At 37.5% G+C, this 24,599-nt stretch overlaps 1 protein-coding gene across 15 annotated transcripts in view; it reads right to left on the bottom strand.

Annotated features, from left to right (window-relative positions):
- Window positions 1-24,599, bottom strand: part of KTN1 (kinectin 1) — a 101,547-nt gene that overhangs the window by 54,503 nt on the left and 22,445 nt on the right. For all 15 annotated transcript variants that reach the window (XM_044773630.2, XM_044773633.2, XM_044773634.2 and 12 more), the window contains 5 exons: window positions 14,101-14,645; window positions 10,837-10,974; window positions 8,690-8,860; window positions 7,584-7,714; window positions 1,923-2,039 (listed from right to left, as the gene is read on the bottom strand). In XM_044773630.2, coding sequence (XP_044629565.2) covers window positions 1,923-2,039; window positions 7,584-7,714; window positions 8,690-8,860; window positions 10,837-10,974; window positions 14,101-14,623 — 1,080 coding nt within the window. In that variant the 5' untranslated portion in view covers window positions 14,624-14,645. The remainder of the gene's footprint in view (window positions 1-1,922; window positions 2,040-7,583; window positions 7,715-8,689; window positions 8,861-10,836; window positions 10,975-14,100; window positions 14,646-24,599) is intronic.

Genomic DNA, 24,599 nt, shown 5'->3' with positions numbered 1-24,599 from the left:
ATTCTAACTTGATTATAAGAAAGAACACTTTTAAAGCAAAACAGTTGTCTATTATATGCAGGCACTAGCTCTCTATTAGGGTACAGGAAAAGGCCTAAAGAAGAATAGTCTAGAAGACAAAAAAAAAAAGAAATCTCCTTCCAGGGGAAGAGATAAGGATAAAATACGTGCACAGCAGAATGGAAGTTTGGAATGAGGGGAAATAAAAATCAGATAGCGAAGTTTTATTATCTTCCCAAGTCAAATCTTAAAAGACTGAGTTCATTTTTTGTTGTAAGCATTATGAACTCCTAGAACAAACAGCAATCATCGAAGTACAAGAAAGCCAAGGAACTACAAAGTCTTCCGCAGGCATGATCAGTCCATGCCCCCTGCTCTAAGAAAACTGCTTGACAAACTTTAAGATTTTTATGTAACTGATGGTTGCCCATAAGAATTGGTTCAGGGGCGGCCCCGTGGTGAGTGGTTAAGCTCTCGCGCTCTGCCACAGTGGCCAGGGGTTTCGCTGGTTCGGATCCTGGATGCGGACATGGCACCACTCGTTAAGCCATGCTGAGGCGACATCCCACATGCCACAACTAGAAGGACCTACAGCTAAAATATACAACTATGTACCAGGGGATTTAGGGAGAAGAAGGAAAAATAAAATCTTAAAAAAAAAAAAAAGAATTGGTTCATTTACATCTGAAAATTGTTATACTGATGCATACAATACACTTAGGAAAAAAGCATACCCACCTTAAATGTACAGTTCAGCAAATTACCACAAAGTAAACAGTTACCTTTTTAAAATACTGTCAGAAATTTTTAAGGTATGGCTACACAAAACTATACTAAAGTTTCCAATCTTAAGGAAACATGCTTATTTTAATAACAATTTTGATTAATCTTAATCTGACCAAATTTTCCCGCTGACTTTATTTACTTCAAATTCACATAGATGATTTGATTTTATATTTGAATGATGCCATTCTCATAATGTCATCAAGTAGCTACGTGAATGATGTGAATGAGGCAGAAAGAAACCTCATTTACTCTACTCTATTTAATTCCTAAAAGGAGAAACAAGCACTTCAGGAGGAATGAGACCACATTTTCTACAGAATTTCAATTATGTTCTCAGCCTACATAATTTATTGTTTTGGAGATATAATTGCCATAGCCCCTTATATTAGTTCCAAGTGTACAATATAGTGATTCAATATTTGCATACACTGCAAAATGGTCACCACAATAAGTCTAGTTAACACCCATCACCACACAGTTACAAATTTCTTTTTCTTGTGATGAGAACTTTTAAGATTTACTCTCTTAGCAATTTTCAAATATACAATACAGTATTAATTATAGTCACTATGCTGTACATTACATCCCCAGGACTTATTTATTTTATAACTGGAAGTTTGTATCATTTGACATGATTTCTACATGATTTTTAAAATGTCTTTTCTTTTTTTTGCTTTTCAGAGTAAACTTTCTGGGGTTTGAAGAACTCATTGATTAAAAATTATAAATATTTATCACAAAAACCTTTATAAATAAATTATCCATGTAAGAGTTTCACATTTATCCTATAAACTGGATTTAAACAAGATCACATCAAGTTTCATGCTTCTATAGAGAATAATTCTAGGTCAGATCCAATTGAAACATTCTCCCAAAACCCAAATGCTTCCGTTATTCTGAAATTAAGGTATCTTTTAGTACTGTATTTTAAATTCATAATTCAACAGCAGACCATAATAACCTGAAAGAGTGAGACCCCACCACCACCACCACCACCACCAAAATTCTAAAAGAAAATGACTTTTACTGGGTATAAACTTATTACACAAATAAATCAGGAATTACGGACAATTTCTAAAGTCCTTCATTGCCTCTGATTTAGAAAGTATATCCCTTAAACACAAGACTGTCTTCACCTGGGTTAACTGCTTACACCGATCCTTCATAGCAGCAGCGTCTTCCTTCACAGCAGCAAGCAACTTGTCTTTTTCTTGAAGCTGATGTACAAGTGCAGTCAATTCTCCTTTACTTGACTACAATTAAGAAATCAATACAGAATTAGTAATAGGTACATGGGCTAACGAAAATCAGGAAAATGAAGTCTCTAATATCAAGTGTTCTAAGGCCAATGCAGAGTCCGCTATTACATATAAAGTAGAATGACTGCCAAATACTAGTCAGTTAAATAGCATTAAGGAAAGTCACTGTCATCAGTATATATTCTGATGCATATGATAGGACACATATCAATCAAGAAACAGATTCTTAAATGACTCATAGGACTTCCAGAGTCAAGACAGCATTCTCTCCTTCTCTTCCTAAAAGACCAAAAGAGGAGTATGAAGTGAAAATGCGAACTGCACCAAAATGAAACACTCATCTGTAATGTGAAAGCATGATATGAGGAAAGACTGCCAACAGCAGTGGAGAGCAAACACAGGTGCGCGACAGCCCTGTCAGCATATACCCAAGATCACAGACGGTCCACGGGCGCAGTGTCCTCTGATGTTAACAGGCATATCCGGAAAGGCAAAATCAACAATTCTCCACTTGACATCAGGAACAAGCAAAGATAGAAGGTAAGAATTTTCCTGAAGGAGGTCTCGAGAAGCAGGACGAGGAGGAATTAAGAAGAAGTCATACAAACTTTACTCAAAGAGAGCAGCTAGTGAGGCAGGGTCAAGAGAGATTCTCTACAGTGAGACTCTCTATAGACACGTCTTTATCTGGGAAAAAAGAAAGGCTGAAAGAACTTATTTGCACACAGCCCACAGAGAACACCAGTTAGCCCTGGCCCTTCATTATCAATCTCCAGGCAGAGATGATCCAAGAGGAACACCCCTCACTCAAAGAGGAGTACCGACCAAAAAAAAAAATAAAACAGGGTCTATGTAAGATATAAGCAAGAAGGAAAATAATAAGAAAAAACAAACGGTAAGTGAAGAAAAATCACCAGAAAAAGACTGTCGAAGAGCAGACAAAAATCATGATAAAAAATATCACTATGATTTTTAAAAATCTAATATAGCACTCATTTCCAGAAAAACAGGAGCAAAGAACAGAGCTCACACAAAAGAGCTCAGAGAAAAGACACACAGGATGAGGTGAGATATGAGCTGGCAAAACCTGAAGTAGGAGTAAAAGTAAGACCATCTCAGAAAGACAATCCAATTAGAAGCAGCAAGCAGAAAAAGATATGCTGCTGAAAATACAGTAGAGACACAGAGTCCAGGGTGGAGAGAAGCAAATAAAAAGAAGTGGAAATAAACCAAAAGCTTTATTTTTTTTTAGAACTAAAATATGAGAGATAAAGACAACAGGCATCCAACATATGCTTAACTGATACCCATGGTTTCAATTATTTTAAGGGACACTGAATCTCATGATTCAAAATACATGCTTTATCCAAAAGTATATGGATAGAGGAGTCAATGCCCAAGCCATATTACAGTAAAACCACTGCTGAACTTCAAAGAGGCTGCATTCTCTGACGGCTACACAGAAGGGTGCACACTGGGACAGTCCAATAAATAATAATCACTTGGTTGACTGCCCAAAGGATGGTTTTATTGTGAGCGTGTAGTTTGACAAAAATACACAAAAAGCGTGCAAAATTCAGGCTGGTCTTGGACCTCTATCCAGCAATATGAATGTAGAGAACAGTAATACCCTACCAAATTACCATTCAAGCACAAAGACAACTAAGAAGCATTTTAACTTGCCAGTATTTGGGAAATAAGATTTCCACGAGCCCTTCTCAAAAAAATACCAAGAAAAACAACTTCAGCCAACAAAGAGATGAATACAGAAGCTAGCAAAAGAACGGGTATCAAGCTTTGAACCCACCATTAAACTGTAGAATTATGACTAAACAAAATTATAGTCACAAGACAAACACTAAATATCATAAGAATATGAAAAACAAATGTTACAATTAACAAAAGTTGAGAGGGAAGGAAGAGAGAAGGTAGGAAAAGATTTAAGTAGGCAGACTTCCTCCTGTTGTATAGCATAGGACTAAAATAGCTAATAATGAAAAGTTGAAAAATCACATAATGGAGGCAAGTACATTTATAGAACAACACTAAGAAACTAATAATCAACCAAAACAATTAAATCGTAAACATTTTCTTACTAATAATCAGATTAACAGTTAATATTTTTGAGCAATTATATATGCTAGGAACTCTAAACACCTACTATGTATTATCTCATTTAATTCTCAAAACCTGATTATCATTTCCTTGTTAGCGATGGGGAATCTGAGGCATTAAGGTTAAACAACTTACCTAAGGCCACAAAGCTCAAAGTGGCAGAGCCCAGATCTGAATTCAGGAAATCTGACTCTAGAATCCAGGATCTTAACCTGCCCTCTAAAAAACAGCGGTGTCTTGTAGCTTAAACACAAAGGGATGTGTGCACACACACAACACTGCATCTCCCCTCCAGCTCTGCAACCCCTCCAGCTTTTACTCCATTTTGCCCTTCCTATCGAAGCTTACTCAAAGTAGACGCTCACTGGCACCTCTCCTACTCATTTGTCACTTATTGACAGTCCAGTATTCCAAGGAAACTGCTTTCACTAAGGATATCAAATCCAGTTTTTCAACCCTGATCCCTCTTTATCTCTCTAAAGCATGTCACTATTGACTTTTCTCCCCACCCCTGAACTCTCTACCCTCCCGAAGCCTCTATGATTCCACTGTCTCCTGGTGTTTCACCTCCTTCTGCTCCTCTTTCAGTATGCTTTATGGTGGCTTTCTTCGCCCTTTATATGTTGGTGTTTCTCAGGGTTCATTCTTGGTGGGTTTTTTTTTTTTGAGGAAGATTAGCCCTGAGCTAACATCTGCTGCCAATACTCTTTTTTGCTGAGGGAAGACTGTCCCTGAGCTAACATCCATGCCCATCTTCCTCCACTTTATATGTGGGACGCCTAGCACAGCATGGCGTGCCAAGCGGTGCCATGTCCATCCGCACTGGGGATCTGAACCCGCAAACCCCGGGCCGCCGAGGCAGAAGATGCATGTGAACTTAATCGCTGTGCCACCAGGCCCCTCAGGGTTCATTCTTGAACTGTTACCACTCCCCACATCCTCTCTGGTCTAACATACGTCCACCGTGCGTATCAGTGATAGTGGATTACTCTCCTACGTCACTCTCATCACAATCTTTTTTCAACTCCAGAGAAATATATATTCAACTGTGAAAGGATGATACCCACTTAAATCATCCAAAGGATCCCTCAAACAACCTTCTCAGATTTTTCACAATGCTCTACTCTCTCTTCCTCTACAAAATGTTCACAAACACCACTGTGACTACAATCTGCCCAGTTACTCAAAAGCAAAACCAAGCCTTCCTTCTAGACTCTTGCTCGGCCACCACAGCTAACTGGTCAGCAAGTCCTCTACTCTTCTATCTCTATTCTGTGCCTGTGCTGGTGGCTCCTGCATTTATTTTTCCCCTTTCTCTGGTGTGGTGAATCATTCACATCTGGGACCTCGAAATCTATTAAAAGGTCTGACAAAGACTCAGTTTCTGTAACAGGAAAAGGGAGAAATTAAACTTACCTAGTCTCTCCCAGATACAGAGGACCTACAAGGGCACTGAGTCCCTGCAGGTGACAACAGAGCCACTTGTTGAGAAAACCAAAAGAAGTTTTTTTGTTTTGTTGTTTTGTTTTTGGTGAGGAAGACTGCCCCTGAGCTAACATCTGTTGCCAATCTTTCTCTGTTGCTTGAGGAAGACTATCGCTGAGCTAATAACCTGTGTCAGTCTTCCTCTATTTTGTACGTGGGATGCCACCAGAGCCTGGCTTGATGACCAGTGTGTAGGTCCACGCCCAGAATCTGAATCCACGAACCCAGGCTGCCACAGCAGAGCACACAAACTTAACCACCATGCCACCAGGCCAGCCCCAAGGAGATTTAATCAGAAGCCAAAAGGTTCCAAGGAAGAGGGGAAAATGTAAGTTTCAAAATACTTACTCAATTTCAAACCACTATCTTTAACAATCCCCAACTTCCTCCTTGGCCTGCCAGAAATAGCTATGGGGGGAGCCTGATTTACCAGCCAGTCTCTGCAGGTCCGAGCTGTCTTGAACCATAAAATGACTACTGTCACTCCCATAAGCCGCCACCACCTTCCTTAGTCACAAGAGAAATACTTAAAGCAATTATTTTTAATTTTAACAAGCAGTAATTTCAAACAGTTAGGTAGTCACACAGTAACTTCAGCTGGAGGCTTTTCCCTGCTAGGAGTTTTTCCCAATCCCCACAAATAACTAAAATCCGTTTATAATATACTTACCCAGTTAAAATGAAGTAAGTCAAAGGATAAATTCTTCAAGCAAAAATTTCACTAAACTTCCTTGTAACAGAACAATCTTTGTATCCAAAGTCACACAGAGTTATCACACTCACTCTGATTATCCTCAAACACCCTGTTTACTCTGGGCCATTAGTGGCACCATATGGAGACTGTCCCATAAGCATACTACATTGTACAATGCCACAGATGTGTAAGCGAGGTTGTCAATAGATACCTGGAAGTATGAACAGACTTATAATGCTAAGATAAATGCTATGACATAAGAAATTTAATTATGTTCTAAATGCAATGAGAAACACACCAAAGGGTTCTTAAAGCAGTGAGTAATATAACCTGATTTATCTCTTTAAAGGTCACCTTGCACTTGTGTGGAAAAAATAAATTAGAGGGCTAAGAAGCAAAGTGGAAACAATGACTAGGAGACTACCAAAGGTAACGAGGTGGGAGGTGATGGCTTGGAGTAGGGTGGTCTTTAAGAAAAACAGAAGCCACTGGAGGCTTTGAAGCAGATAAGCAGTTAGGTGGTTACATGGGTGGGTGTGTGTGAGTGTTTGGAATCAGAAGAGTTAAGTCCACCATCTAATATCGAATACTAGACACCACATCATCTTATCTTACACAAGTAACACTTGAAAACTTGTCGCCTTTCCCAGTATGACACAGTACACACGACAATATAGTGAACATGACTCAAGAGAAATTAAATATTAACTCTATGGATTGTTTTTGTTTTTTACAAATTTTAGTCAGTCATAGCAGTGATTCTACCACCCAAATTATTTCTTTTAGAAGGGTAATATTACACACATGCATGCACACACACACTCAACAACAACAAACATTCCCAGATTCTTCAAATGGTGCTATCTCCAGGGCCAAAAACATTCCATATATGCTATCCAGAAGTGACCTGACCTTGCCTTCGACACTTGCAAGCAGAGCACAGCAAGGGACAACTTAGCCAAGTGCCAAATGACTTTAACATCATATAAATCATCTTACTTATACGTAATTCACTTTTGTCAAAACCTCAGATGACTCAGACACCTGACTAAACTAAATAAGTATACTGATTAGTATGGATATATGAAATAACTTCTGAAGGCATTCCAGAACTTTTAATGTGGCTGTGTGCTTTGCAGTGTGAAGAATGGGAGGAGATGATAATTTCTGGCTCTAGCAGAAGTCTGGCTTGGTGAACTTCTAATCCCTGCTCCCAAACATGCCCATAATCAAAAGATGCTCACCTTCTTTAAAGCATCCTGTATCACACCAGACTTCTCCTTTAGCAGGTCTACAACACAAAGGGCCTCATTTTCAGAAAACATCATAGTCTTCAAGGACAGAAGAAAATCTTTAAATTTCACTTCAGCATTTTCTTTAAAAAGAAAAAAAAGTTGGCATTTAAAAGACACAAGTAATAACTTCAGCAAAGGTAAGCATCAAGAATTTTTGACCCAGAAAGTCAATAACCAGAAAAAATAGATTTACTTTTCAAGTCAAACAATAATAAATGCACCAGTCAAGAGAGAAAACAGTGTTTATCACCTTTAATAAGGAATAATTACATTAACCGAAATTTGCTCCAGCTGCAGAATACTAAAGTGCCAGTATGCCCTCATTAAAAAAAAAAATCACTCAAATGTCCAGTATATGCTAGTATCTATCCTAGAGATGTTCATAAACATTCTCATTTAACCTTAATACTCGTGACATATAAAGCAAATTTTACAGATGAGAAAATAAGCTCAAAGATAATTACAGAAGGAAAGCTGATTTTACAAAGATTAAATACCTACCAGTGCTTCTGACATCTAAAAAATCCATGCATCAACCCTTCCTGACTCACCCCTCAGCTGCCCTGGGGCCCTTACGTCAGCACCAACTTCCTCTTCTTAAAAGCAACTGTCACCCAGGGGACCCACAGGGGCCCAGGGCTTTTAACACTTCAGCTACATTATGAGTTTAAATAGTGGGGACAGGGGGTATACAGGAACTCGCTGTACTTTCCACTTAATTTTCCCATAAACCTAAAAGTGCTCTTAAAAAAATAAAAGTCTATTAAAAAATAATAATAAAAGGCAGTCGTGAATTAACATAGAATGTCGTAGGAGATAACAGTAGAAGGGAAAAGATCAGCGGACATCAAACAGCTGTGAGACCTGGGCAAGTCAAATTCCAGTGTCCAGCTATACAAAACTGAGGAGGTTGGACTAGAAAACTACCAACAAATCTTTCACTACAAGGATTCTCCTAGTTTTTTGCAATTCATTGTTTCTATGAGAAAATGTACTTGACTCCATCAGAACTCAAAAATGTGTTTCTTCCATATAACAGGCATTCTGCACATTACCTTTGTCTGTTTCAGTCTTCAATTTTTTAGCCCCTGTTTTCTGGATTCCTTCTACTTGGTCAGGTTTAACCAGATCAATAACCTCTCTCTTATCCACCACAGGATTTGAGGCAGCATTATCCATCAAAGGAATGTAAGAAGTTGCTTGAAGAAGGGGTTCGTCTACCAAGACTGCAAGTTAAGTTAAACAAAATTTTAATTAGGGTTTTTTTTACAACAGAGTAGTTAAATAACATGTATGCAACGCATACTTTAATGACAAATGCAGTTATTTTCAAATCTCTAATACTAGCTCAACTTGGCTTTAAACTCCTGTTTTACCATTTAACAAATCAAAACACTCTTCTAAGTAAGCAGTACCAGTTCAGTATTATTTTATACTAAATCATTTAAGTCATCTAAAAGTGTGTAGCATCTATCTTCTAACAGTAGTGGAAAATTTCTTATTATATATCCTTTATATTTTAGTTAGTTCTCATTTTTCTCCTGTTTTAACTAAGAATCCATTCACATTTAATTAGTGCTCAAGGAAAACTATTAATTTTTATTTATGTTAGTATGCTGCTGAATTCTTACTGTAATTGATAATTTATTTTTTTCTTTGAGGAAAATTAGCCCTGAGCTAACATCCACTGCCAATCGTCCTCTTTTTGCTGAGAAAGACTGGCCCTGAGCTAACATCCCTGCCCATCTTCCCCTATTTTATATGTGGGACGCCTCCCACAGCATAGCTTGAAAAGTGGTGCATAGGCCCACACCTGGGATCTGAACCCGCAAACCCCAGGCTACCAATGCAGAGCATGCGAACTTAACCACTGGGCCACCAGGCTGGCCCCAACAATTGATAATTTTTAATTGAGTTCTTTTCACTTGCTAGGTACAAAAATCAGTCATTGTTCCTTGCAAATATCTTCTCATTTCTAATAGATATGCCTCTCATCTCCATGGCACATCTTACCACACTGGTTAAAACCTCCAGAACAACATTAAAAGTGGAGTAAGGAAGCCTCCTTGGGGCCAGCCCAGTGGGGTAGTGGTCAAGTTCACATGTTCCGCTTCAGCGCCCCGAGGTTCACAGGTTTGGATCCCAGGTGCAGACCTAGCATTGCTCGTCAAGCCACACCTGGAGGCATCCCACATAAAATAGAGGAAGATTGGCACAGACGTTAGCTCAATGACCATCATCCTCAAGCAAGCAAAAAGAGGAAGACAGGCAAGAGATGTTTGTTCAGGGCCAGTCTTCCTCACAAAAAAAATTAAAAAAAGGAAGCCTCCTTATGTTATTCCTAATTCTAATGAGAAAAACTCTAAGAGTTTGAACATTAAAGTCTCATGTCTCTTGGTTAGAGATACAAACTTCTACACCCACCTGGAAATCTCTCTATAATCCCACCTTCTGTAAAAACCTTTTCAGTATGTATAGTTCTTTTAATTAAAATTTACAACATTTAATCTTATCAAATATTTTTGGGTAATATTTTTATATACCTGATTGCTTGATATGTCATAATTTTATTGCAAATAATAAAATTTCATCTTTTCCCTTTCCAATTTTACTATTTTCCAGCACTAGTTGATACCACAACCCAGGATTACTTGAAAATCACTGCTGAATCTACATAGTTTTCATAGCTAAGTCTTCCCTGGACAATTATGAACATATAAAAATTGCTCCATCACTTTTAATTGGATGCTTCCAAATATACAGGCAATTATGTTTAGGAAGTAACTGGGAATGCAGGATAATGATAGACCACAAGGATAATAATGTCCTCAAGCATAAAAAGATTGGTACTTAATTTGTACTTAATTTATACTTAAAAAGTACAAATATTTCAGAAATATTTTTCTTCTATAGAGATTGTATGCTATTTACACTATTTCCAAAACTCAGTAAAGAACACTTATAAATGCTTTGTCCTTTTTCAATTTCGATAAACCTCCTTGTGACAAACTCATACCCTGCCCATCTGTCAAAGCACCACAAAGCCACAGGGTCCAAGAGAACCCTGGACTGGTATCAGTGTTCCAGTTGGCCAAGTACACCTCAGGCTGGGAATTACAGAGCACACGAGGTCTCTCGAGTCCTTGTCCTAGTGTACTTCTCTCCAATGAGTACTTATAGAATACATAGCTACACAGTTTACCGTTTTCTGTCTTTTGCTTCTTTGACGAAACTTTCTTCTTTCCAGATGCACTTTCCTGTTTAGTCTCTTGATGGAGGGGTAGTGATTCTTGCTTTTTTGAAGGTGCCATAAGAGTTTCCACCTTTTTATCCTGATCATCTTCATTAAAAATAAAAAATCACCATAGCAAACAACGAACACACCAGAAAAGATTCAATTATTATTAATGAATAATTCCAGAATGCTTTACCACCCAAATTTTAAACTCTGATATAAACTCTCTCACTAATAACTTATCATTCTAGGTTTCTTACTCTGCTATACCTGCTCTGTAACTTCATCAAGACTTCTAGTCCTTATTCCTTCTCTTATATCCCACTTCTCAGGCACTCCTAGCCCTTACTCAGCCTGTAGGCATGATCAAATCTCTATCATCTTAAAAAACACCCTTCCCACCACTGTAATTCCTAGCCTCCCACACCCATTTCCTTCTTATATTGACAAAAGAACAGTCTGTAGTTCCTTTTCTATCAATCATTTCTCAACTAACTGCAATCTGATTTTTATCTCCTCCATTATATGCATGAAAGGATTTACTCAGGTCCCTAGTGTCCCAAATGCGTACTCTACCAATAATACCCTTTAATCTTTATTTGACTTCTAGTTAGTGTTTCACACTATTGGTCTCTATCTCCTTAAAATTCTCTCCTCTCCTTTATGTTAAGTAAAATAAACCAGTCACAAAAGGACAAATACTTATATGAGGTACCTAGAGTAGTGGAATTCATAGTGACAGAAAGTAGAATGCTGGTTGCCAGGGGCTGGGGGGAAGGAGGAATGGGTGTTTAAGAGTGTTCAATGGGTACACAGTTTCGGTCGGGAAAGATGAAAAAGTTCTTGAGATGGCTGGTGGTGATGACTGCACAAGAATATGAATGTACTTAATACACTCAGAAATGGTTAAAATGGTAAAGTTTGTTATGTATATTTTGCTTCAATAAAATAAATAAAATTTAAAATTCTCTCCTATCAGCTCCCATGATAACTCTTTTCTTACCCTTGGAGTGCAGCCTCCTTTGTGAGCTGCTCCTACTGCACACCTAATACGCTTGTGTTCCTCAGAGCTGTGTCTTCAATTTAAATGCTTTCCGTGGATGATCCTGTCTACACCCATGACTTCAACTACTATTCATGCTTAAGGCTTCTGAATCTACATTCTAGCCTTATGCCTGTGTACTTACATATCCTACTACATCCTGAATTGCTTCCTATGTAAATGGCCCTCATAGGCACTCGAAACACAGATTGAAAGCATTCTTGACATACACGTCCACACTCTCTCCAGTATTCCCTTTCTTAATGCTACCAATGACCCACCAACCAGGGGTTCGCACTTTTTCTGTAAAGGGCCAAACAGTAAATACTTTAGGCTTTAACAGACTGTCATAACTATTCATCTGCTCTTGCAGTGCGAAAGCCAGCCACAGATGTATGTTAACAAATGAGTATAGCTGCACTCAAAAAACTTTATTTATGGACACAGAGGTCTGAATTTCATGTAACTTCCACATTTAACAAAATCCGATTCTTCTTTTAATTTTACAAACCATAAAATGTAAAAACCATTCTTGGCTCATGGGCCAGAGAAAACAGAAAGCAGGCCACATCTGGCTCACAGGCTGCCATTTGCCAACCCTGATCTAACTCAGAACTTGGGCAATCAGCTGTGATCCTGCCTTCTCCTTTATCTGCCATACCCTATCCCAGAAGGTTAGTCATGTCATTTTTCACTTAATAGACCTCTCTAATCTACTTTCTATTTCTTCCGTCACTACCATAGTTCAGGCCTCCAACTTAACTTTGGAAAATAATAACCTCTTAACTAGCCTGCCTACATCAAATACTACACCATGAAACCCGTCCTCCCAAGTTCTGCCAAAGACAGCTTTCTAAAACATAAATCTGACCTTGGAAGCTAACCTGCCTGAAAATCTTCAACAACGGCTCAACTATAGGGAAATCCCAGCTCCTTAGTGCTGTATACAAAACCATCACAATCCAGCCTCTGTGTCTTCTCAGCTCCGTTTCCTACTACTCCTACCTCTCATTTCATTGTCCAACAATGCAGTGCACCCATACACCTTTGCACCTTCACATACGATATTCTGCTAATGTGAATGAGACCCCACTACTTGCCTGGTGAAGTGATTCGTTCTGGAAGACCCAGCTCAGGCACTGCCTCCTCTGTAAAGCTTTTCACCCATAGGCCTCAGAGTAGCAGCTGTTTTGGTCTCTGTACTTCTTTCTATACCTTGTACATTTCTTACGTAAGTCGTATTATATTACTGGCTGACGTCCTTCTCCCCTACTGAAACATGCTTACTTTTATTTCTCTAGTACCATGGCTTGCTCATAGCTGGCAAGCAAATATTTAAAATCCAATATGTCTAATTTAACACTCCACAAGGTAAGATACACAAACAACTTAACGGTACACACGAGTCCTTTTATACAGAGTAAACCGTTTGCAGTTTCACACATCACCAAGCCATTTCTCACGTCCTTTCCATTGCGCCTATTAACCTCTCTCTTTGGAATACCCTAACCCATCCCTCCCCAGACACCCACAAAAACTAGCTAGTACTTATTCATCCTTTAAGATTAATTTCAGGCATTACACGCTCTAAGAGGCCCATCTTAGAACTCCCATACTGGTTTAGACATACCTAGATCATTATACTAAATGATCATTACACTAAATTTTTATATAATAATAATCTATTTTATGTTTGTGTCTACAGCTAGTATGTGACTACCTTGAAAACACACTATTCATATCTGTAGTCTTAGTATCTAATATAATGACTAGAATAAAACACATGTACAGTAACTGCTTGTAAAATGAATCAATCAAGGTGAAAAACTGTATCTGATATATCTTTTCATCTTTAATTTCTACCACACTCACTAGAAAGTATTGGCTAAAGTAAGTGTAAAAGTTTCTAACTGCTTAGTGGTTTTAGTCAAATAGTTCGATTTTATACATTTCTATTAAAGGTCTTTTCCATATTTGTAACATGAAGCTCAGTTTTAAACGCTGTTTTGTGTTCAATACTATATTTCTATCAGCAATAAATGTTAATGAATGCAAACACACAGTGAAAAGGATAAAATCTCAGTTTCAGACTCAGTACTTAACATTGTGTGTACACACCTATCTGAATGTCAAGCTCTAAAGTTTTTAAAGCAAACAAACACGCGACAAAGCTGAATAGACTACAATACCGCTTCCGTTCTTAGGCTTCCTCTGCGCGGGTTTCTTCCTCGAGGCAGCCGCGTCAGAGGGCGGGGTGGGCTGTTTAGTAACTGGGACAGCTTCGACTTTTTTGCCTGGAATCTTTGATACATCACTTTCTTTGGTGACCGGCTCTTCTAGGACAGGCTTGTGTTTCTTTTCCTTCTTTTTTCTTTCTCTAACACTACTTGAAGTTTCCACCACATTCAGCGGAACAGGTACAACTTGCTCATCTTCTACAGCCAAGGCATCAGATAATTTGAAGTCCCGGGGTACACTCTCAGAATCGGATTCATGGAGGTTCCCATTCTGGATTTCTTTCTTTTTACTCTTTTTCTTTTCTGCCTTCTTTTTATCTGTTTTGGTAGGAATAAGCTTTTGTTCTCTTTTCTGTTTTGCAAGAACTTCATCGTATAATGTTTCTTTCATGAAAAGCCAGAAGAAGAGGAAAATTACTGTAATAACTACTGAAGGAATAAGGACAATAAAATACGTTGACTCATAAAACTCCATGGTGCTTTTTGTTAATGTGATCCTATAAAACATAAATGCGCAAGAAAAAAAAAAGTGAGTCAGTCTTATAAAAATTAAACACACAAAACCTCTGCTCTTTCAAGTGGTATTCCAGATCTAACCTGATCTATAAATCTAGGCAGGTTAGTTGTTTAAATCACATATCTGATTACTTTGCCATCTACAATTCAAATATACTACAAAAAAATATGTGGTTAACTGGAAACAGTGTAACACAGCCTTCTATTTTTAAATCATGTGAAAAGATCCTAAGAGGAAAAAAACTTAGACATGCATTACTTTTTTCCCCAAATATCCACTTTTGACACTTTATTAGTATATAGGTTTTTTCCTACTACCGTACAATGTTGATGAATGCTACTCTATGTGGAAATAAAGAGGCATTAACTATTACCAACACACTGGATAGTCATTAAAAGTACCTCACTCTTAATGGCAGAGAAAATAGAGGCAGTTCATTCCCTCATTTAAAGATTTAGACTCACAAACTTCTAGCACCTCTATTCCAGCAACTAACAGCCTCATGATCTGGTAGACACATTAAGGACATGAAATGACAATAAAGTCAAAATCAAAATGTTAGGATGTATCATTTCGCATTAAAATAAACTACAAATTAGATGCTTCTCTTAATTTTTTTCAAGGTATCCCTTACTGCAAACAAGTAATACTGCAAAAACAAAGTTGGCCATCACCCTCCTTCCCAAACACTACAAGAGGCTTTGCTTTAGCAACAGGTTATCAGCCTTACTTTTAGATTAACCCAAGAGCTACAGAAATTAAAGGTGTGACCTGACTACCCAGATCTGCCTTGAACACAGGCACTGTAGCCCTCATCTGAAGGGCAGTCTCAGCTAAAATTAAACTTCACAGTAAGAATGATTCTTATGTTTAGCTTCGAAATATCAATATTCCTATAAACATGTATAAGCCACATAAACGTGGCTTGTATTCTTATAACTCCTCTCAAATTTGTTGTGGAAAAAGGCAAAGTGTGTAACACAGATGAAATCAAACTCCAGGACATGCTTAAGATAAAGCTAATCAAAGTTAAGTCAACTTTTGCACTTTACGAATAAATCTGAGAATTTTTAGTTTTTAAAATATTGAAGTCTTAAATTAAAACAGGTAGGGATTAGATAAAGAAACCAAATTCCACCTAAACAGAGGAATCATTATTCTGAGAATTATTTTAGAACTTAGAAAACATCTGCTTTAAAGTTAGATAAATCTGACTTACTGAATATAAGACTTCACCAGAACCATTTTAAGGACTCATGAATTTTCCAAAACAAAATATAGCTATTCACAGCTGTCTGTGTTAATTGCCAAGATAGACAAATTTAGGAATCTTATATTGGTAACATAATAAACTTAAGCTTATTAAATTTAACTTTGTCTTTCCATTTATATGTCATTTAAAAATATGGAACATACTTTACTCAAGTTATACCAGCAATAACCTAAGTCTGAAAATAGCAAGAAATGGGACCTGAGAACAAAGTTGTTTATTGTGCACCACTATTAACCTTTCTGATTGAAACAGCACTTGTTAACAGTTTGCACTTCCATAAGCAATTTTTAAAATGGTATTAACATAACCCTGGACTTACTAAGACAAGGTTTTAATAAGTTGAAGGGGAAAAGATGTTAACAAACACTAAAAGAAACTTTGTACTTCCTTGATAATTCATGAACTATCCAGGTTTTTAATTAATGAGACATATTTTACTGTATTTTACTGGTCAGTCAGGAATGCTTTTAAAGAGGAGAGACCAAGTGTTACTTTTGGTTTTTGTTTGTTTTAACATTACCATCCACAGGCTACATAGCCTGCTCAACTTCTGGGGAGCTGGGAGAGACAATAGGACAAAACAATGAGTTAGAACTCTTCGGATTTTTGCTTTGGGGAAGAAAAGAGGCTAAGGCACTTAGCAGCAGCCATAGACCCTGAAAAAGGTCACGTCAAAGTCAGAGAGGGCTTGCTGGACAGCAAGCTGCAGCCACACGCAGCCTTGGCCCTCAAACGTCCTGATGGTTTTCTAGTTCCTTTCCCAGGTCCCACAATTAGGACTTTTACAAATAAAAATGTAATCAAAATTTACATGTCCCACATAAGCCTGGAGAAATCACGATTCCCATCTTTGGATTTTCATGAGATCCCCTTCTCACCATTCAATTCCCCTTCACCTGAGCACTCTTTCTGCATCTAGGGGAGCCTAACCAGAAGACCAAGACAAATTTAAAGTCAAGAAAACGTTTGCATTCCTTTAACCCAATAATCCTGATTTTTAGCCCAAGAAATCTGCAAGGAAAAGTACATACAAAGATATTCAGAGCAACATTACATATAATATGAAAAACTGAAAGAGACAACATATCTAACATCAGAATGGGTTAAATTAACAAATAACAACTCAATAAAATATTGCTATTAAAACTATAAATACTAAGACTTTTTGTTAAATTCAATACTGCTAAATAGTTAAAATCATTGTGATTGATCACTTGTGTGATCAAACATTCTTCAAAACATTTTATGCACAATAGGTTATTAAGATGAAGGTATAAATTAAAGTTGTGCCAAAATCACAGGTTGAGTTTCATTTGCCTTAATATTTTAAATTCTTTTTGTTAGTTTAAGAGAAACTCATAAAATGTTCAATTCCTTGCTTATTTTTAAAAAAGGCAAAATAGGGGCCAGCCCAGTGGCACAGCAGTTAAATTCACGTGCTCCGCTTTGGCAGCCCGGGGTTCACGGGTTCAGATCCCAGGCATACACCTATGCACTCCTCATCAAGCCATGCCGCGGCAGGCGTCCCACATATAAAATAGAGGAAGGTGGGCAGAGGTTAGCTCAGGGCCAATCTTCCTCAAAAAAAGGCAAAATGAGTAAGTAATACAATATCAATTAATATACTATAGCTTCAAATTACACCATGAGCCTAAGAGTAATATAAGGAGAAAAAAGAAGCAGGCAACAGAGGACTGGAAATGAAATTCAGAGAGAAAAACAGGGGGAAGGGCAAAGACAGGCAGAGATATTAAAAAGCGGAGTGGGATGGAAAAATAAAAGGAAGGGGAAGGTGACAAAGTCAATTTAGCTGAAGGTAATAGTAATCAGGTCATTAAAATTTTCTAAGTCCACAGGATGCAATTCAACATATGTTTGTTGAGTTGATAAAACATGCCGACAAGTAGAGGCTCAGGTTTCAAGATGGCAGCAAAACCAACAATAATCTCTCCCATATTATCACATTCCCTTTGTAATATTAACGACCTTTTTAATCTAATCACATCTTAAACTTTAATAGATTCCAATCTGAATGTAATTAATGGCCAATGGTGCTACTAGAGATTTCTCTGTCAAATGAACAAGGAGTAAGATATCCATGGGATCATAAGAAATTAAGCCCAAACTATCCTCAACCTACATTCCATACCAGCGGCGTTTATCTTTTACTGGGACATAAATCCTTCAAGAAACTGATGAAAGATACCAATCCTCAAAACAAACAAAAAGTGTACATACTCACTAAGGTGTACTTATCATTCCAGGAGGTTTCTAGACTCCCTGAAGGGTATGCATGGACCCAGGTTAAAAATCCTGCTCTAGAATAAGAGATGAGAGTTTCATCCTTGCCCTACCCCTTCAAGAACTCAAAATTGGAGGGAAAAAAAAAACAGTTAACAGAATGGAGAAAGAATACATAAGTTCTATGCTTCATCTGACTATGTATTATGTTAATAAATACTTTTAAGATTCTATTTACTTGTCTTCTTATAACTTACATTTGTTCTTACAAAAATTGAACTACATCACTGAGTTAAATTCTGTAAACTTCTCAGAAGGCTCAACAATCTGTTTATATTAACAAATAACGTGAAACCTGAAATTTTAAATGTTATAAAAATAAAATCAAGAGCAATTCTTACAATTTCAATCAAACTGCTTAATCAAAAAGGATAAAACTATATACGTAACAATAGGCCCACTATTTATAATGATAAAGCAATAAAATTATCTAAGTGTGGAACATTTACAGAAACATAATACATTTAAACATCACATCATTTAAAATAATTAAAACAGTGTAAGGTAGCAAAATATATAACAAAAAGCTAAAAATTATTTATGTTGAACACAATGATATACATACAGACATAATCTGAGACTACAGATAAATTAGAATCATTATTTTTTACAGAATGAGATTATAAATTTTTTTTAATATTTTTATTTTTCCTTTTTCTCCCCAAAGCACCCCGATACATAGTCGTGCATTTTTAGCTGTGGGTCCTTCTAGTTGTGGGACGCAGCCGCAGCACGGCTCGATGAGTGGTGCCATGTCCAACCCAGGATCCGAACCGGCGAAACCCTGGGCTGCTGCAGCGGAGCGCACAAACTTAACCACTCAGCCACAGGGCCGGCCCCTAAATATTTTTAAGGTATAGCTAATTGTTCAACTTCTTAAATTTCTTCTACATTAAAACAAAGATTGGGGGCACACAGCACAACCAGAGGCACTCACAACTAGAATATGCAACTATGTACTGGGGGGACTTTGGGGCAAAGAAGAAGGAAAAAAAAGAAGACTGGCAACAGATATTAGCTCAAGTGCCAATCTTTAGGGAAAAAGAAAATTTAAGTAACCACCCCGAATGCACAATCACAATATTACACTTTTAAAAGTTTAAATAAATACAAATAAAAAAGAACTGCCTACTTATTACGGGGAGGGGAAAATTGAAGCAGTTTGATCAGTATACTATTGAATTTCAAGTAAACGTAAGAATTTTGAATTCTATTTTCTTACTACCTTTGTGTTTCAGTTACTCTTGCTTCTTTCATCATTTTCTTCAAACTAAAAAAATATTTAAACAAATGACACCAAAAAACCTAATTTTATAAACTCTTCTTCAACTGATAAACTTATGTCAATTGGAGTGACTCAAAAGAAGCATTAGGAAAAATATAACAAAAATTCAAGACTAAAATCTGAACTGAAGGTCAGCTTTTTTCCACTGACATACACCAAACAAGTAAACAGGCACATATGTAAAGAACAATCACTTGAGGGAAAGGTGGTTTTCAACCCAAGAACACTTAATTTCATAAAAGTTCCTGTATAAACCAATACTGTCTGGACAACTAATTGAATACACCTTTAAAAGCTATGCAGGCTCCCAGTAGCCTACAAGAGCTTTATTCGATGCACAGTCTAGTTAAAATATCACTCACAAGCAGCTGTGAAGCCTAAGCTGAGAGCTCTTACTATAGGTTCTTTGTAAAAACAGTGTTCATAAGTAACAAAATCTACCTGTAACCTCATCACACTGAATCTAAATGGTCTGCATTCCAAACATGCCACTGTTCATACCATGTTTCCCTTCCTTTAAACTCACAACATCTATGTTGTTTTTCAAATGTACAAGTTCATCTTTTTAAGAAAAATGGTTTATTTATGGGAAGGACTCTACAGTGACAAAAAAATCTATTACTGGTGGACAAGTATCATTTAATCACATTTCCATTCCACCACAGAATTGTCCACAATATTTTCTGAACTCTCTTCGCTAAAATTTAAGATTAGGCATTGTGTTGTTGCTAGCATCAAATAAAGTATGCATGTTACATTCCAGATATGTCCTGAGCAAAAATAAATTTTAAGATCGATGAATAGCAATATAATGACGCACTAAAATGAAGCCGAAAGTCTTGACTTTTGGTCCCAGTTCTGCCTTACGGGGGGAGGAGCGGGGGCTGTCTTCTTACATGGCTTTAAAGTCCAAACTACTTGCATGATCTTAGAAATGCCAAGCCAAAATATTTAAGGGTTCCCAAGTTGGTGGGGCCCACAGTGCATGTGGCAGAAGTAAATACATATTCTCTTTGGTGGAATGCTCCCTCAAGCCAGGCTCCTCAAGATTTCCAAAAACCGTCATCCAGGTAAGAGGCCACAACCCCCAAAACAATAGAACATGAGATAGGCCACCATGAGCAAGGCAACAGAAACAAACTAAGGATTTAGACCCCTAAAGATTTAAGATACTGAAACTAATAGACATAGATTACAACATACACACATAAAGAAACAAGAGGGAATTAGAAAAATGAGCAAAGAACAGAAACTATCAAAAGTGACTGGGAACATATGAATCAATTAGGACTTTAACAAAGTTTAATCAAAATTTACAATCCAATGGATAGATTAACACAGATGCAAGGAGACTAATTAAAACGACTATTTCAACAGGCTAAATAGACATGATGAGAGCGGATTAAGTCAATGCAGACAGAGAGATACTTGGGTGAACTAACAGGACAAGGCAGTATTAGAGCACAGTGAGGGTGACGGAGGAGTGTCTAACACAACTCCTGCGCTTCCAGCTGGGAGGAGTCATGAATGATGAAACCACTTGCCAAAATCACGAATACAGGAATAGGTTCATGTCTGGGAGTTTTCACTATGATTCTGAAGAATGTAAGTACAACCAGCTAGAGAGGATCAGCTGTCAACTGAGTAGACAAAATCAGCAGTAATAAGCTACTATAGGTGCTAAAGCAGGAAACCCAAAGGGGCCACTTTCTGAAAAGTCCAGTTTCACCTTCTCCCTACTATCAAATCTAAAAAACTTTGCCTCCTTCTTTGTACAAATCTTCCCTTATCCTTCAAAGTCCAGCTCAAATCATACCTCTTTTCAACTACTGTCTTCTACCATAGTCTATAAGTCACTCATTCATATAGTTATTTAGCACCACTTATATGTCAGCACTTTTTTCTAGGGTGTTCTGAATAAACAGCAGTAAAAAAAAAAAAAAAAAAAAGCCACAATCCCTGCCCTGATAGGGCTAACATTCTACTAAAGGGAAGATAGGCCAGCAATTGATATACAGTATGAGACAAGAAAACACACAGTATATTTGAGCAAGAACAATAAGGACAGTGTGGTTCAAGTATAATGAACAAGACAAGACGCAAAATGGTAGAAGATGAGGTTAAAGAGATCATTTGAGGAGGGCAGGGGCCGTAAACAAATCACACAGTTTCTGACAGGCAATTGGAAGCATTGTGCTTGTACTCTGAGTAATATGGGAACCCAGTGGGGGGTTTCTGAGTAGAAAAGGACGTAGGGAGAAGGAGAAAGCAGGGAAAACTGTTAAGACACAACTGAAATAATTTAGGTAAGAGACTATTAGAGCAAGTTAGTAGCAAAGGTGGGTAGTTAAGAAGTACTCAAATTCTGGATACATTATGAAGGTAGAAACAAGATGATTCGCGGAGGATTGGAATCCAGGGTGTAAGAGAACAAGCAAAGACAAAGCCACCTCCAAAGCTGTTAGACTAAGCCAAAAACAATCGAGCTGCCCTTCATTGAGACAGGGGAAACGTGGAAAGGACATAGGGGTGAAGACCGCGAGCTAGTTTTTAGACAGGTGGAGATGTCCAGTAGGCAGGTAAACAAAAGATGGCTTGGACAGGGAAGATGTGCAGGCTAGAGACACAGATTTAGGGGTATTCAGTACACGAATTATGTTTAAAGCCATAAGCTTGGATAAAATCACCACGGGAATGGATATAAATAGAGCCCAGGTCTCAACACTGATCCCCTGGACAAGTCAGCAACAGGAAGATGAAGAGGAACTTGCAAAGGAGACATAGAAAGAAAATCAAGCGCATGTTGCCCTGCTTGCCAAATGAATAAAGTACAGCAAGAAGGAGAGAGATCAACTTTCTCAAATGGTGTTGGTAAACAAAGTACAAGGAAAACTAGGAATTGACTGCTGGATTTAGCAACGCAGACTACTGGTGACTTTAACCAAAGGAGCAGAGTGGTGGTAACCAAAACCCGAAATGAAGTGAAAAATGAGAGGAACTCCAGCAGGCATGGACAACTCTTTGGAGAAGATTTCCTAGGAAGGGATGAGAGAAATGACACAGGAGCTGGAGGGGAGTATGAGGTTGACAGTTTGGTTTTTAAAGATAGGAGAAATGACAGCATGGTAATATGCTGACAAGATGATCCCAGTAGAAAGGGAAAGATTAATGATGTGGGAGAGTGACAGGCAATGTTTCAAATGGCAGGAGGGAAGAGCATTTGCTGTACAAGTACGAAGACTAGCCTTAGATGGAAGCACAAACAGCCACAGAAACACAAGGAAAGAAAACAGGCCCAGGCAAGGAGGTAGACATGGGGTAGAAGTTGGTGAAAATTCTCTCCCTACTGCTATTATTTTCTTAATGAAATGGGAAACAATGTTGTTACCTCAGAGGAAGGGTGAAAATGTGGTGTGGGAGGTCCTATAAAACATTATAATTATAGTTAATATAATTAATATATTAATTATATATAAATTATATATATAAATTACATATATAAAATTATATTAACTATATTATATTAATATAGTTATTTTTTATTCTTTATAAATTCTGTTCATTTTGATTCTCCAATTAAATTTAAATATTTGAATGGAGAAGGCAAGATGCTTAGCAGCATTGCACAAATAGATTTGCTGACTTTAAATGAATTTACCATCTAGCTGAGGAGGTAAGTACACAGTATCTAAAAACCAGAGCATAAAAATCTAACCCGAGCCTCAGTGCGGTCCTACTCTCCCAGTCTAAGTACCATGTCTACAGCTAGCTCTCCTTCTCCTAAATCCTAAAGCACTTATTCTCTGTGTACACATTCACAGAATTCTATGAGACAGGAGACAGTCTTAACAATTAGAGGGGTAGCTATCTACTGCAGTATGATAAAGACAGAAAACAGACAATAATGGAACTCAAAATCTAAAATAGATCCAAACAGATTAAAAAATTTAGTTTAAGTTATTTCAAATCAGTAGAGAGAAGGCTGGATCATTCAAATCAAATAGAGACACAAAGTTTTAAACATAAAAATATATAAAGTACTTGAAAACACAAGAAAATAAGCAGACTCACTCTACGTACAGTTGTATACGTTTAGAAGTTTACAAGTGTACTACATCTGCAATTAAGAATTTTAAAAACTGGATTCTACAAATTAGTAAGAAAAAGACACCAATGAGAAAAACAGACAAAGCATTCAACATTTCCTGAAACAGCTATTAAAATATAAACTCATCTAAATTTCCATTGTGTAGTCAGTCACTACACCAAAAGTATAATGGCCCAAGAGTCCACAATACAATTATAAAATTATCTTTTAAAATAAGAGAAAAAAGATTCAAAGTAACCTAAAGATAAAATAATCTAGTAAATCAAACATTGAGTTGCCTGATATGAGAACTCCACTTCCAAGAGCTTCTCTAAATTAACTTTACAGACTACACTGAAATCTCAAAGCTGTGGTGCAGTGTCTCCTTCTGAACTGCAGCCCCGAGTTATTGCTGTGACTCACATCTTATTAACACGCCCCCTAAGTTACTGCAGCAACGCCCGTTCCAAAGTACTGCTGCCCCAATCTGCAACAAATCCAACTAATGCCAGAGATGAAGAATAAAATTTACTTTCTCCACTAGGTATCACATCACAGCACAGGAAACTTCTATTTTATTTTTTTAACCAAACTTACTTTTTTCCCTTTAATACAAGAATAGATAAATCAGTGTCAACAGCTTCTCTAAAAAACTGAAAAGGATCTGCATAGCTGGTAGCTGCTGAAAGTTACACCAATATCTTTCAGACTTTTGCTTACTCATCAAGCCCAAACCAGCCAATTTTCTCAGGAAAAGACATTGCTCATTTAAAAACACCTCCCCAGGAGATAATCTGGTTAAAAGTTCATTCTGTAGGGGCCAGCCTGGTGGCGTAGTGGTTAAGTTTGTGCGCTCCACTTCAGCAGCCCAGGGTTCATGGGTTTCAAATCTGGGGCACAGACCTACAGACTACTCATCAAGCAATGCTGTGGCAGCACCCCACATACAAAACACAGAAGACTGGCATAGATGTTAGCTCAGGACTCA

The sequence above is a fragment of the Equus asinus genome, chromosome 7 (assembly GCF_041296235.1).
Source record: "Equus asinus isolate D_3611 breed Donkey chromosome 7, EquAss-T2T_v2, whole genome shotgun sequence".
Lineage (NCBI taxonomy): Eukaryota > Metazoa > Chordata > Mammalia > Perissodactyla > Equidae > Equus > Equus asinus.
Note: the sequence above shows the minus strand (reverse complement) of the source record. Positions and strands in the feature narration are given on the sequence as shown.